This window comes from Ailuropoda melanoleuca, chromosome 14, assembly GCF_002007445.2.
Source record: "Ailuropoda melanoleuca isolate Jingjing chromosome 14, ASM200744v2, whole genome shotgun sequence".
Taxonomy (NCBI): Eukaryota; Metazoa; Chordata; class Mammalia; order Carnivora; family Ursidae; genus Ailuropoda; species Ailuropoda melanoleuca.
The window spans coordinates 12,189,357-12,204,819 of NC_048231.1; the positions used below are offsets into that span (position 1 = coordinate 12,189,357).

The 15,463-nt window shown below is 37.9% G+C and overlaps 1 protein-coding gene across 9 annotated transcripts in view; it reads left to right on the forward strand.

Annotated features, from left to right (window-relative positions):
- The window catches only part of PCNX1 (pecanex 1), a 184,014-nt gene that overhangs the window by 70,682 nt on the left and 97,869 nt on the right, over nucleotides 1-15,463 (forward strand). For all 9 annotated transcript variants that reach the window (XM_034642516.1, XM_019807512.2, XM_002926749.4 and 6 more), the window contains 3 exons: nucleotides 1,386-1,431; nucleotides 2,468-2,557; nucleotides 9,999-11,705. In XM_034642516.1, coding sequence (XP_034498407.1) covers nucleotides 1,386-1,431; nucleotides 2,468-2,557; nucleotides 9,999-11,705 — 1,843 coding nt within the window. The remainder of the gene's footprint in view (nucleotides 1-1,385; nucleotides 1,432-2,467; nucleotides 2,558-9,998; nucleotides 11,706-15,463) is intronic.

The window sequence follows — 15,463 nt, forward strand, 5'->3', positions numbered from 1 at the left end:
GCAGTGCCTTTTATGGCTAATTGAAAGCAGAAATTTGGAAAAATCAGGAGCATCAAGCTTAATAAATTGTTCAAAAAATGTTGCAAACTCATTTTTTTTATTGACCACACAAGAAGGTAGCAGTTCTAACCTGTTTGTATGTGCTTATTTTTCTCAGTTTTTCACTGACATCTAACATAGTATACACTTCTTAAGTGTACAGCACAGTGGGTTTTTACATATGTTAAACCCTTTAATTGCCATCCAGGTCAAGAAAGTCCCTCATGCCCCTTCAAACTCAATATTAACTTACATTTTGAGCAAATTTCTTACTGTATACTCCTATCAGTCGAATCAGTGAAAGGAAAGATATAGGGGATGCCTGGCTGGCTCAGTCAGGGGAGCATGTGTAACTCTTGATCCCAGGGTTGTGAGTTTGAGCCCCAGTTGGGTGTAGAGATTACTTAAAAAATGAAATCTTAAAAAAAGGAAAGAAAGGAAGGAAGGAAAGAAGGAAGGAAAGATTTGGTAAAATACAAAGTATTATATGAATATTCTTAATTTTATTCTAAAATATTAAATTTGCTCGACTGTGTTCTTAAACCCCTTGAAAGCAGGTTATAGAAAGTTACTAAGACGTGTGGATTTAGTAACTGTCATGTTGTTATATTTTATTTCCTTAATGTGTTTGTGGAGTTTGTGGTATCTGTTTATGTGATTTTTGTAGTAGTATAATGAATGATGGCTAAGATTTTAGGGAGGTGTTATATCATCTGGAATATAAGCATTAAAAGCCCAGTAGGTTTTACTTTTCTGTTTATATTTAGTGCTAAGCAATCATTTTATGTGGATTGCTTAGTTTTTATTCTTTTTAAATATGTTATAGCAGTCTACAAAGAAGTACTTACTTTTTGTCTAGAAGTCAGGAAATACCTATTGATACACTAACAGTTTGACAGTAAGATTTAGGTTGCTCTTCGTAGCATATGTTAATGTTTTGTCCCAGACTTTCCTTTTATATGCCCTGATAAGTCTAAATTTGTTTCAGATAGACTTAATACCCACTTTTGCTTTTATTTATAATATAAAGATGTCATGACACAATATAAAAAATGGTAATAACTGTATGATGTGCACTGCTTGATACTGGAGGCATCCTGCTCTGTGGGCTCCGCCAGTCCTAAGCATGCAGAGGGATTCCGTGCCCTAGCACAATCCAATATCCACTCAGAAGGTGCCCCAGCAAACAGGTTATGCGACTCTGATACATGCCCAGTGGGCGCCTTTTAATACAAGTGACTGATAGCATGTTTTGATAATGTGATCGTTTTGCTTGATAATCTTGCTAGTCCATATTGATAATGACAGAGCATTTTAATTAATTTTACTTCATATCATATTTTCAGATTGGATCTGGTTCCTCTCGTCTTGGAACAGCAGCAACTATTAAAGGTAGACATTAAGTTGAAAGTTGCCTATGACTTTCCATTTCATTTTTGACGTACTAAAGATAACTGAGTACTGTATATTCACATGTAACGAAAATCATTCTTGAAATTATTTTGTCGATGCAGTTATGTATCTTGCATTAAAGGTTACTTGATTTAAATTGGGTTCTCCTTTCATCATCCAAATCTCGCAAATGTATTTGAACATTTGCAATACATTGCATGAGTTGTAAGTTTTGATATGTAAGAAACTTCCTTGCCTTGAAGGAAAACACTTTTCATGGGTTTTGGTGAAGTTTGTGGAAAACTGAGTAATTTAATGTGAAACCTTTAAATTGGGCGCAGATGCAGTAAAAAAAAAAAAAGGGAACATGTTTTTCTGTACATCTTATATATGCCTTTTACATGCATCTATTTCAGACAGATTTTTTTACCTTATACTTTTTTAGGGGAATTTTTATACTTTTCCCTGGGAAGGAAATTTATATTGTTTCAAGTTGTTACTGCATGATTTCCATTTCTTTTTATTTTTATTTTTTTTAAAGATTTTATTTATTTATTCGACAGAGTTAGAGACAGCCAGCGAGAGAGGGAACACAAGCAGGGGGAGTGGGAGAGGAAGAAGCAGGCTCCTAGCGGAGGAGCCTGATGTGGGGCTCGATCCCATAACGCCGGGATCATGCCCTGAGCCGAAGGCAGACGCTTAACCGCTGTGCCACCCAGGCGCCCCTCCATTTCTTTTTAAAAAGTGATTCTTTTTACAGAAAGCTTTATTAGCTAACAGTATGAAGCTTTCTGTATTATTTGGTTTATAGTGCTGTGAGAATAAAGATGTGGTCTCATAGTCGCTGATGCTTCCTATTAGTTCAGTGCATCATCTATCATTGTAACGTGTGGTATGCAAAAACTGCTCTAGTAGCCATCGTGTACTAGGATAGTATATAGTAAACTAGTGTAGTCAATATCCTTTCTTGTTATGCCACACTGTACTGCCTGTACTTTTAATATAACGTGTTCACATGTTTCTTTTAACTTTGTAGGAGATACAGACACCGCTAAGACTTCTGATGATATCAGTTTAAGTCTGGGCCAGAGCTCTAGTCTTTGTAAAGAAGGAAGTGAAGAACAAGGTAAGAACATGATACTTCACACTGACGGTATATGTTGTGGTGGCCACGGTGAGTTTGTAGAGTATGCTGCTCACATTCTGGCAGCAGCTTATAATAATTTAATGTGATATTTTTAACAAACATTAAAATAAAAATATCAACTAGGATAATAGTAAAACAGTGTTATAAGTACTTTTTAGCTTTCTGGAATTCAATTACATATGTTCTGCCAAGTAGATGTGGAGAGAAAAATTTTATGAGCCTGTGCCTGGGAGTGAGTATGAGATGGGAGATAATCTGCTAGTCCCTAGTTTAGTAACCTAGTATGTGAGACTGTTACTTTCCACCCAGTATGACCTCTAAATGTCAGTTGCTCCATTATCTTACCCAACAGTATGTTTTAGTAGAGAGAACTAACTTGCTGTTGGACTTACAGAGAAACTATGTCTGCCTCCGACACGGTGCCTCCTGTCGCAGATCTTTTTTTTTTTTTTAAAGATTTTATTTATTTATTTGACAGACAGCCAGCGAGAGAGGGAACACAAGCAGGGGAGTGGGAGAGGAAGGAGCGGGCTCCCAGCAGAGGAGCCCGATGTGGGACTTGATCCCGGAACGCCGGGATCACGCCCTGAGCCGAAGGCAGATGCTTAACGACTGCGCTACCCAGGCGCCCCTGTGGCAGATCTTTAGTAGAAATTTGGGCTTTAAGTGTTTTTTCTTTATCCTCCTTATTCAATTCCATTATAAATGAGTATTTTGGATTTAATGGAATTTTTTTTTTAAGAATGTCACATTTTTATGTTTCATTTTTAATTTTCGTACGTGAAAGGGTGGATATGTTTTCCCATTTTCAAATAGAGATTATCCCAATTTACATAATCAATGAGACAGAAACCTGTTTCCCTATTTCTAACCTGTTATTTTTATTAGCCTATTTGTGATTTTTGGAAGGCAGGCAGGCTGATAAGTTTCTTAATTAAGTACAGGAAATTTATTTATGAAGTTACAAATAGATTTCTAAATTATGACATTTTCCTATTTAATATTTTGCATAGGTCCAATTCTTACAAGCATGTTTTGTTCCTGGTACTTGGAATATAAGTTTACCATGCTGTAACTGCTTTTTGGAGTTGCGGTGCTCCATCATTTATTTGCTTTTGTGGACTGCCCCTGCCAACCTACCCTTCCCCCTAAAAAACTTCCAAACACACTGTATAATATAGAAACTGTTATCTTCTAAAAGGTTAAGGTGAATTGATCAGTATGAGAATTACAGTATCCTTTTCTGTGATATGTAATCATTAGAATGTCTCAGAAATTAGGTAATGATCTTAGAGGGGCTAGTGCCACTACATTTACGGTCCTGTTTCTTTATTTTATATCTAGAAAGTACCATGCATACGCAAGAATTTTGTCGTCTGTTGGGTTGGGAATTACACAAACCTCCCCCGCAGGTACATATTGACATAGTGATGTCTAACACTCCCTGAACACACACTGTTATTTAGGCTGGGGCTCAGCAAACTTCTGTACATGGTGAGATGACTTTGTAGGCCATGTGGTCTCTCTTGCAACCACTCAGCTGCCACTGTAGAGTACAAGGAGCCATGAACAGCACGTGAATACCTGAGCATGGTCGTGTTACACTAAAGCCTTACTCAAAGCAGGCAGAGGGCCAGTTTGGCTCCATGGGTCTTAGTTTGTCAACCATTGGTTTAGGTCTTCTTTTACGCATTTTATAAGCATTCACACAGTCTTCACTGTAAGCATTCAGTGGTAATAATACAATTCTCACATCACAGATGAACATATCATGGCTCAGATGTTATAGGAAACTTGCTCAAAGTCACATAGCTACAAAGTGGCAGTTGTATAATTGCCAAAGTGGCAAAGTATAACTGAAATCTAGTTTTGAATCATGCTTTTAATTGCTATGTTACACCACTTTTAGATAGTTTTGTAACTTCTGTCATTTTAATATGATAACATTTACCATTTAACAGATAACACACATAGATAACATTTAACAGATATTATTTAGTACTCATTATGTGCTCTGAGCACCATTCTAAGTACTGGAAAAAAATCAGTGAACAAACAGACAAAAAATTCTACCCTTATATGGCTTCCATACTACTAGTATGGAATCATACTAGTATAGGGAATGGTGGGGGCTTGGGGGGATTTAGTTTAAATGGAGTGGTCAAGGGAAGAAAGCCCCGCTGAAAGCAAAGACCTGAAGGAGGCGAAAGAGTGAGCTGTCAGGATATTCGGGCGGGAGGGGCTCTCTCTATGCAGAGGTAACAGCATTGGCAAAAGTCTTAAAGGAACAACATGCTTGTCAGGTTTGAGAAATAATGTGGTTGATGTGAAGTAAATGAGGGGAACAAATTGTATAGTCTTGTAAGCCATTTTAAAGATTGTGATTTTGGATGCCTAGGTGGCTCAGTTGGTTGGGCGTCTGCCTTCGGCTCAGGTCATGATCCCTGGGCCCTGGGAGATGGCTCCCCCCACCCCCCTTGTGCTCTCTCTCTCTCTCATGCATGCGCTTTTGCTCTCAAATAAATAAATAAATAAATAGAATCTTTAAAAAAAAAAAAAAGATTGTGTTTTTAATTTCCAGTGAGATGAGGAACTCCTAAAGGGTTTTGAGCAGAAAGTGTCATGATCTCAATTACAGTTTTACAGAATCACTGTGGCTCCTGTGTTGAGATTAAAAGGGGCAAAGACCAAAGCAGGAAGCTCAGTTAGCAGATGATTGCAGTAATCTAGGACACAGATCAGGGCAATGAGAAGTAGTCTCATATGTGTAGGAGATATTAATGAGAGGCTATGTTGATGTTGGTGGATTTGGATGTATTATGTGAGAGAAATAGTACTCAGGGATGACTGAAAGGTTTTTGAGTTAAGCGATGGGGAAGATGGGAGGGGAAAGACTGAGAAGGAGCCGATTTAGGAGCAGGGAGAGCAGGGACGAGGGTAAGATAGGGAGTTCAGTTTTGGGCACATCAGTATGAGATTCTGTGGCAGTAATTAGTGGATAATTAGGTAGGTCTGGATTTCAGGTAAGAAGTCTGGGTTGAGGTTTTAAATTTAGGAGTTTTCAGTGTATGAACACCAGAAAAGTCATGTCAACTGTGGGTTGGGTTATCATGAAGTTCATAAACTAACTGGGCAATCCTGCACGGTTAGCCTAGCCTGGAGTTCAGGTGTCCTGGCTGCCCTGATGCAGATTTGTTGGTCGTGGCTATGATTTGGCACCACCTAGTGGCAGATGTTCATTTTGGCTTAATTTTCGGTTGGGGCTGATTAAGTTCTCTGGCTGGTTTGGGTTTACAGGACAGCGATGTTTAGTTGGTTGGCAGTTAGTGATTAGTTGGCACTCATTTTATCAACATGAGTCAGCATGGTTAAGAGTGACCTGAGGATGTGGGGATGTGGGTTCTGCTTTTTCACTTTTAAGAAGGGATTATCTACAGTTTCCCTCTCCAGCCGCACTCATGTTTTCCTTACCCAAGATCGGTACTTTAGCCTATTCCCATATGAATGTGGGGGCTGGCTAGAAGATGGAGGAACCTAGTTACAAGGATTCCTGAATTTTAGTTATCCAAGGGCCAGAATACTGGATGAGAGATAGAGAAGAGGGCGTGTAGATGGAACGATGAGAAGTTCCCAGGATTGAACTTTGAGCCACTCCAGTTTAATACGTGTAGGAGACTGAGTAGGAACAACTGGTGGGGTGCAGGAAGACCTAGAGGGTTGTATCTCAGTTATTCAAGGAGAGTGCAGTGCTCAGCTTTGTCAAACATTGCTCACAGGCCAGGTGATACAAGACTGAGACTTGACCATGGGATCAACAGCGCAGAAGTTACTAGATAAGCATATTCATGAGGGGATCAGAATACATGTAGGAGAGAATTAGAGGAGGAGAACCGAAAAGAGGGAATACAGACTATTCTTGGTGAATTTGTATAAAGTGAATCAGAGATGCAGGGTGAAAGCCAGCAGGGAAAGGGAGGGTAAAGGAGAGATTTGGATTTTGTAAGAATGCATAAGAGAACAGCTTGTTTTTTATAATTGATGGAGATGATCCAGAAGAGAGGAGGAAATGTGGTTTTTGTTTATGAAAGTAACATATGTTAATTTTAGAAAAAATAGTTAATATGGAGAAAATAATTCATTCTTTTGGCATTGAAATAATGTTTTTTGGTGTAGCACTTTCTAAAATTATTTTTGTTGTGATATAGTTCATATACTATAAAATGCACTCTTTTTTTTTTTTTTTAAGATTTTATTTATTTATTTGACACATAGATAAAGAGTACAAGCAGGGGGAGCTGCAGGTAGAGGGAGAGGGAGAAGCAGGCTCTCTGCTGAGTAAGGAGCCAGATGTGGGCTTGATCCCAGGACTCTGGGATCATGACCTGAGCTGAAGGCAGACACTTAACCGACTAAGCCACCCAGGTGCCCCAGAATTCACTCTTCTAAAGTGTACAATTCAGTGACTTTTAGTAATTTCACACAGTTGTGCGACCATCACCATTATCAAATTCCAGAACATTTTTATCACCCCAACAAGAAACCCATACCCATTACACTCCCCATTTCCTCCTTCCCCCAGCCTCTGGCAACCACTGATCTATTTTCTGTCTCTATGCATTTGCCTGTTCTAGATATTTCATATAAATGGGATTATAGAATATGTGGCTTTTTGTGTCTGGCTTCCTTGACTTAGCATGTTATATAGCATGTCAGGACTTTATTCCTTTTTATAGCAAAATATGGTATATTACTTTTAATATTCCTACACACATATGCAAATATACTCTTAATATTCTTTTTAGCTCCTACATATTGGAACCATACTTTTTATATAGTACCATCATTTTCACTTAAGTTTTTTTCTCATATTAATATGTAATCTTTGAAAACATTTTTAGTGCCTGTGTGATGTTTTAATAGACAATCTAATTTATTCAACATATTTTTGTTGGACACTTTCATACTTTTTAGGTTTTAAGTTTTATAATAACCTGAAATGAACAGTTTTTTGCTGAAACCTTATTACATACCTGATTTTACCCTTGAGCAGCAATTTCTAGAAATAGATTACTGATCGTGGGTGAGTATATTTTTGGAAGGCTTTTGGCCATATTGCTAGATTGCTTTATAGAAGGTTATACCAGTTTGCACCAAGATGAGCAGTATGTGAGTGTGCCTTTCTTACCCTGAATGCCACTAGTAGCTGTCATTGAAAAAAGGTTTACTTATGAAAAATAGTATCTCTTTGTGTTGATTTGAGCCTGTCTTTGACTATATTGCTACCAGTAAGAAAAATGTCTAAGCAGCCATATTTACTTGAAAATTTCCTAAAACCACCTAAGGTTCTTCCTGACAACATTAAATTTTTTATGGTATATTTAGCAACATTGAAAAAAGTACATGTATTGTAAAGTAAGTTTGGCTGTGGCTGTGGCTTTTTAAATGAAAAACTTATATTTCTGGTTTATTAATGTCTTAGAAGAGAATTGGTTTTGATTGTTAGCATTAAAAAAATCTTATACATAAGAATTAGTGATTTTAAGTTACTTGTTCAGTTAAGCTTTTGTTCTATAAAATCATAACTTTGAAATGTGAATATCACACTGTTTTTAATTGCTTATTAGAGATATAGAGTTTTTATTTATTTTTTTATTTTTTATTTTATTTTATTTTATTTTTTTTAAAGATTTTATTTATTTATTTGACAGAGACAGAGACAGCCAGCGAGAGAGGGAACACAAGCAGGGGGAGCGGGAGAGGAAGAAGCAGGCTCATATCGGAAGAGCCTGATGTGGGGCTCGATCCCATAACGCCAGGATCACGCCCTGAGCCAAAGGCAGGCGCTTAACCGCTGTGCCACCCAGGCGCCCCGAGATATAGAGTTTTTAGAAATAACTTTATAATTTTATATTATAAAAATAAATATAGTGCTAACTTTTAAATTTTTATATTTAGAGATCTAAGAACACAAGTATAGTGGCAGCTGTTTTGCACAAATGATAAAGAACGTGAATTTTACTTATGTTGAAGACTTTAAAACATAAGAGAGCCTGATAGGTCATTTATAAATCAATTTATATGGTACATTCTAGATGCTGTTTCTAAGTTTTTAATTATTTAAATCTAGTCTAGATTTAGATTTTTTAAAAGTACACATTTCTAGTAATTCTTTTTTATTTTTTATTAATCTTAGGGGGAAAGTTATGCTTTTATTATTGAGATTCTCCTGGGAAGAGTCTGACTTAACTGCAGAATCTATCATTGTATTTTTACTATGCAGCTATAACAAATAAAATAGTCATTTTTTTTTTTATTGAACTAACAGCAGATTCAGCCATCCTTGTCTGTCAAAAAGTATATAAAAAGTCAGCTAAGCTATTGTACAGTTCAGTTGCCAAGCTGCATTTCAAGATAAATTACACTGTAGGTAGGTAGGTGGGTTTATTTATATCTGTATACGTAGTATGTATGGTCATTCAAGTCACTGATCGCTGCCTTAAGTGAAGGGTTAAAGGAATGGTCTTACAGATATACAGGGATAATATAGTTTTTTATGAGGTATTTTGTAATTGTTGCATGAATGATGAAAGAGAAAATGCCGTATTTTGCTCCACAACTATTTTAATCTTTTTGGTCATTGTGAACAACAAGATCTTATAATCATTATGTCATGTCTTCTTTGGGGATTGTTCAGCCTTTCAGTTTTTGTTTGTTTCAAATTACTCTAGGGTGTTTTTTGTTTTTTTTTATAAGATAATCACATTAGTTTTTCAAGAAGTTTTTATATTGTGTTACTGAATGATAGCTGCTGTTAACCGTGTCAGGCTTTGTGCTAAGCAACGTTATGCTAAAGCACGCTAACTCAGTTATTTCATGGTACTACTTAATGATATTGTGATCCTGTTTTATAGATGAGGAAACTGAGGCTTGGAAACATAACCCAGGGCTATCTAGTTAGTAGCTAGAGACAGACTTCACATAAAAATCCAGGGTTGCTTTATGGGACGCCGGGCTGGCTCAGTCCGTGGAGTGTGTGACTCTTGATTTCGGGATTGTAAATTCAAGCCCCACGTTGGGTGTAGAGATTACTTCAAATAAAATCTTTAAGGAAGAAAAAAATCCAGAGTTGTTTTAAATATAATCCTATGTTGCCTCTTATTGTTGATAGTCTATGGAACCTTTTCTCCAGCCATTTGAGGATTTAGAAGTTCAGTTCATTCTATCAATAGAATGCTTTCTTTGTGCAGCTGTGAAATAGAAACCAGCTCTTTGGAATGACTGGCCAACTTTTATTCAGTGAACTACTTGGGAAATTGTTTTTCCTCGATTTACTATGTGTTGTGAGTTCTTTCCATTGTTAAACAGTAGAAAAGCAGATGATAGATTTGTGTTAACATTTCCAAATATGTGTTTGAAACAGATCTGGCAACTGATCGGAAGCTCTTCCGTCTGGTCTCCAATGATTCCTTCATCTCCATTCAGCCTTCCTTATCCTCCTGTGGGCAGGACTTACCAAGGGACTTCAGTGACAAAGTGAGCTTGCCAAGTCACAGCCACCACCACCACATTGATCAATCTCTGTCCAACGCCTGTGACACAGAAGTAGCTTCTCTTGTCCCTTTACATTCACATTCTTACAGGAAAGATCACCGGCCACGAGGTGTACCACGGACTTCTAGCTCGGCTGTGGCTTTTCCAGACACTTCACTGAATGACTTCCCTCTCTATCAGCAAAGACGGGGATTAGACCCAGTTAGTGAGTTAGAGTCTTCCAAGCCTCATTCCGGATCCAAAGAATCCTTGGTGGAAAATTCTTGTTTGTCTGGGCAATTTCAGCTTGTTGGTGAGCTGAAAAACAGTAATTCTCAGCCACCTACAAAAAGTGGGAAGAGCAAACCTTTGAAAGCAGACAAAAGCGTGGATAGCCTGAGGAGCCTGAGCACGCGGAGTAGTGGGTCAACAGAGAGCTACTGCAGTGGAACGGACCGTGACACCAACAGTACTGTCAGCAGCTACAAAAGTGAGCAGACCAGCTCCACTCACATCGAGAGCATCTTGTCAGAGCATGAGGAGTCTCCTAGAGTAGGAAAGAAAAGCAGTAGGAAGAAAGAGGGCTGTGCTGACCCAGAGGACAAGAGTAGCTGTACCAGTGACAAAAGGACTAGCAGTGAAAAGACTGCCTTGGAAGTGAGTACCAACAGTGGGGTTCAAGAGGCCAAGGATTCCAATACCTCTGATGATTTGCACAATCAGAAAGGTCTGAGCACCTCTGCATCTGAAGAAGTCAATAAAAATCCCCATGCAAACGAATTTACATCACAGGGGGACAGACCACTCGGGAAAACAGCCGAAAACAAAGAGGAGCAGAGCGATAAGTCCACTGTTTCAGCGGACTCAAAAGTTGCTAAAGACAGTGGTGGAAAGCAAAAGGAAGGCGACGTACGACCTAAATCGTCTAGCTTGATCCACCGGACAGCCTCTGCACATAAATCAGGCCGGAGACGGACAGGAAAAAAACGGGCCAGCAGTTTTGATTCAAGTCGGCATAGGGACTATGTTTCCTTTCGAGGTGTTGCTGGCACAAAGCCACATAGTGCTATATTCTGTCACGACGAGGACTCTAGCGACCAAAGTGACTTGAGCAGAGCATCGAGTGTTCAGTCTGCCCACCAGTTCAGCAGCGATAGCTCTTCTAGCACCACTTCTCATTTGTGTCAGTCTCCTGAGGGCAGATGCAGTGCCCTAAAGACCAAACACGTCCCCAAAGAAAGGGGCGCTGACTCTGAGCACGCACACAAAGCCCATCTGGGGCCTGAAGGAACTGGCAAAAAGCGGACAGCGCGTCGGACTTCCAGCACAAACAGTGCCAAGACTCGGGCCCGGGTGTTGAGCCTGGACAGTGGCACAGTAGCGTGTTTGAATGACTCCAATAGGCTGATGGCACCCGAAAGTATAAAACCCTTAACCACTTCAAAATCAGATCTCGAGGCCAAAGAGGGAGAGGTGCTAGATGAGCTATCTTTATTGGGCCGGGCTTCCCAGTTAGAGACGGTCACTCGGTCGAGGAATAGCTTGCCAAGCCAGGTTGCATTTCCCGAAGGTGAAGAGCAAGATGCAGGCAGTGGAGGTAAGTAAATTACAGGAAGAGATTTCCCCAAGAGTCACTGCAGTTGTTGGTACTATTAATTAGAGTCGTACTTACTAAAATATGCTTCGTGTTACTGTCCCTCCTGCCACTGTGTTATCAAAATAAACTTTTCTTCCACGTAGAAGGACATGTCTCAGAAAAGGTTTTGGTATGAACACCGAGAAACTATTTTTTCAGTTGTGTTATTTGAATATATCAATTCTTTCTTAGCCTTGGGTTTTCCTAAGTCAGTTGCCACCTTCTAATGTTTTGCCAGGAATAACAAAAATTGGTTCTCTTCTTTCTTTGTACAACAGTAACAACAACAAAATGTAGAAATTTATTAGGTCACAAACCATTTTTAGTCATCTCGCATACAGCATGTGCCACTGAGCCTTCAGAATTAGATCACTCAATCGGTTATATAAGATTTTTCCAAATATTACTTTCTCTCTATGTTCTTTGAAAACTTGTGCCTCTTTTTTTTGTCTGTCTCTTTGATTTTATTTCTTGCTTACTCAGGTGTCAGACATTAACATATTTTTTCTTTTAGCTCCACACTTACAGTTTATTAAGTTGATGTTTGTAGTTATATTGGCATTTAGTACCCACCCGTGGATACGTGATGCTCCCTATGATAACGGTGATGGTGTTTTGGTTAAAGTAGTAGCTTATTTATTTGAGGCTTATGGGAAATTGTGCAAAATTCAGTGGGTGATTTTATATTGTCAGCGTGCTTTGGCCATTTTATTTATTTCAGAGTTGTTTCTTGCTGTTTCCTCCTGCCCAGAATAGTTAGTTCATTCTGTTGTGGTTTTTATGGAATCTGGTTCTTGAGTAGGATCAGAATTCTGACGTCTTCTTTTGCTGGCATCATAGCTTTTTTATCCTCCACTCCCATTCCCTGTATTCAAGCTTATGTCTGGTAAACATTCTCGTTTCCTTTGGTATCGTTTCTAATAAAGATTCATTTCTAATGGGAATGAAAAAAAAAAAAAGATCTTTAGTACCGAAAGAAGAAAACACTCGATCAAACTTAAATATTGAGAACTAATTATATCTGAAGTGATTATAACCATTTGGTGACAATATAGTAATTAAATTCCCTTGAATCTTTGATGTGGCTGTCATTCTGTTTTTTATAAAAAGTCTTGAAATGCTTTTAGTGATTTCTCGCACAAATCATATCAGGAATGTTCACGACTATGCAAGAAACCATTGGGTTTTAAAATATGGTTTAATTTTTCAAGGTGTCGTTAAAATAAATTTCAAGAATGAGCATGCTATGGTAGAAAAATATTGCTGTTCTAAATACTATGGAAATTTAAATACTAAAAAAATAATGGACAAGAGCTCTCGTAAGTCCTTATATCTTTGTATTTAAAATGTCATTTCCTTTCCACAGGGCATATGAGGTATTCTGATTTTAGGAGAAGTTACATGGAAGGTTTTATTTGCTTCTTGGTACAGATCTTTGACTAATACAAGCCCTTATTTTTCCAGATTCCAGGTTTTGTCTTCTTCTGCGTTCTTATTATTTTTTTTTTTTTTAAGATTTTATTTATTTGTTTGACAGAGAGACAGCCAGTGAGAGAGGGAACACAAGTGGAGGGAGTGGGAGAGGAAGAAGCAGGCTCACAGCAGAGGAGCCTGATGTGGGGCTCGATCCCACAACGCCAGGATCACGCCCTGAGCCGAAGGCAGACGCTTAACCGCTGTGCCACCCAGGCGCCCCTGTGTTCTTATTTTTTAAAAACAAACAACTCATTGAGTGTTAATAAGAAACAGATAATGAACTAAAACTTTCTACTTTGATGGAATAAACGTGATAGTCTGTAGGCTGTTAAAAAAACATTTTTTGCCGAAAGAAGAACATTATGGGGGCTGTTATTATTCGAGTTTCATTGTGTTTAGAATGAAATAAGAGTAAAACTAAACTGCTTAAATATGTGGAGGATTTATATTTAGTTGGTTTTTATCACATTTTATTAGGATTTTGTTTCCGTTTTTTGGAAGATTGGAGGTAGTGAGAGGGGGTATTAAAAATTACATAAAATGTCAAATAATTGGTAAAGATTTGTTTATATTTGCATTAATTGCTACAGTCCTTTCTGGCACTTTAGGAGATATTTTTCTGGGTTACCCGTTCTTACATACCATACTCTTAAAAGGTGCCAACAAAACAGGATACTGTTTGACCATTCATATGGCCGTACATAAACCATAAATAGATTTTATTCTAATGAACTTGGAGGTGTTGAGTTCTCCAGTGATTTTGTTTTACTTTAAAACTGAACAGTGTTGGCAGTGTAGAAGGATGAAATCTAGGAAATGTACTCTGAAGTACTAAAATCAAATACTCTAAAACAGGAGTTGATCTAACATGATGACTTGAACTCGGACACCCTTGCCCACATGTATGGGCTCTGCTGTAGGAAAGCTGCTTATCTTCTTGAAGCCTCAGGCTTGTCATCTCACAGGGTTGCTGTGAGGATGGAAGGAATTCCCAGATATAAAGTGCCTGGCACGTTGGAAATGCTTAATAGTGCTACTATGTCTATTATACAGACCAGTCTCTTATGCTACTCAAAGTGGAAGAATAATGAAATTAGAAATACATTAGAGATTTCTAATCAGGCCATTGTGAAACTCAACAATAGTAAAAATACGAATATTGGTATTCCAAATTTCTTACGTAATACCAACAGAAAAACATGAACATCTAATCGAGTAATAATGGATTTTAATCTTATTTTGGCAACAATATGTCCTATAACTTACCTTTTGATACTCAGTCACAGTCACAAGTGATTGTTTTGATAGGACTTCTCACCAATAACCCACTACTTCTGTTAAAATTGGATTTCATCAGTCTTCCTATTTAGTCAGGAAAAAAGTTTTAGGTGCAAACTAAGGCATTTTCTGTTGTTGATCTCTTTTGTGTTTAATTTTTCTTTTATAATTATAAAGCATTTCTTTAATAATTTATGGCTTATATTTAAAGGAAAAAATACAGATAAGTTATATATGGTAGAAAAGTGTCGTGTTTTGTAGCCTACACTACTATTTTTTTTTTTTTTAAGATTTTATTTATTTATTTGACAGAGGCAGCGAGAGAGGGAACACAAGCAGGGGGAGTGGGAGAGGGAGAAGCAGGCTTCCCGCTGAGCAGGGAGTCTGATGCAGGGCTCCGTCCCAGAACGCTGGGATGGTGACCTGAGCCAAAGGCAGACTCTTAACGACTGAGCCACCCAGGCGCCCCTACACTACTTTTAAAAGACCACTTTCTTTTGCATCCCTTAATTTACTGCATGATTCAACAAATTATAAAGAACAACCAGAGTGGAAAGGTTTATATTTGCTTTATTCTTTGTAATTTTTTTCTGAATTTCTTAACCTCTGTTTTTCTGTTTGAGAAAATTATTTTAAATGTAATGTTTGGGTCCCTATTCTACAAGCATGTAATGGGATCAATCCTATTACTATTTTGTGCTGGGAACCAAAGTTAATCTTTTGTTAAGGGAGTATTACTTTAGTCAAAGAAAAACCAAATCTCAGTAAATAATTTATGAGGGTTTGTGCCGTGTGTAAATTGAAGGACAGTTATTTGAACCCAGATATCATTAAACCTTAGAAAGACCACTGAATAGACAAGAACATGAGAATTAAAGCTTTGTACTTTACTAAATAGAGGGACTCTCAATTCAAATACATTAATTTTCTGATCCCTCAGTCCACGTGGCAAGTTAGAAACAACA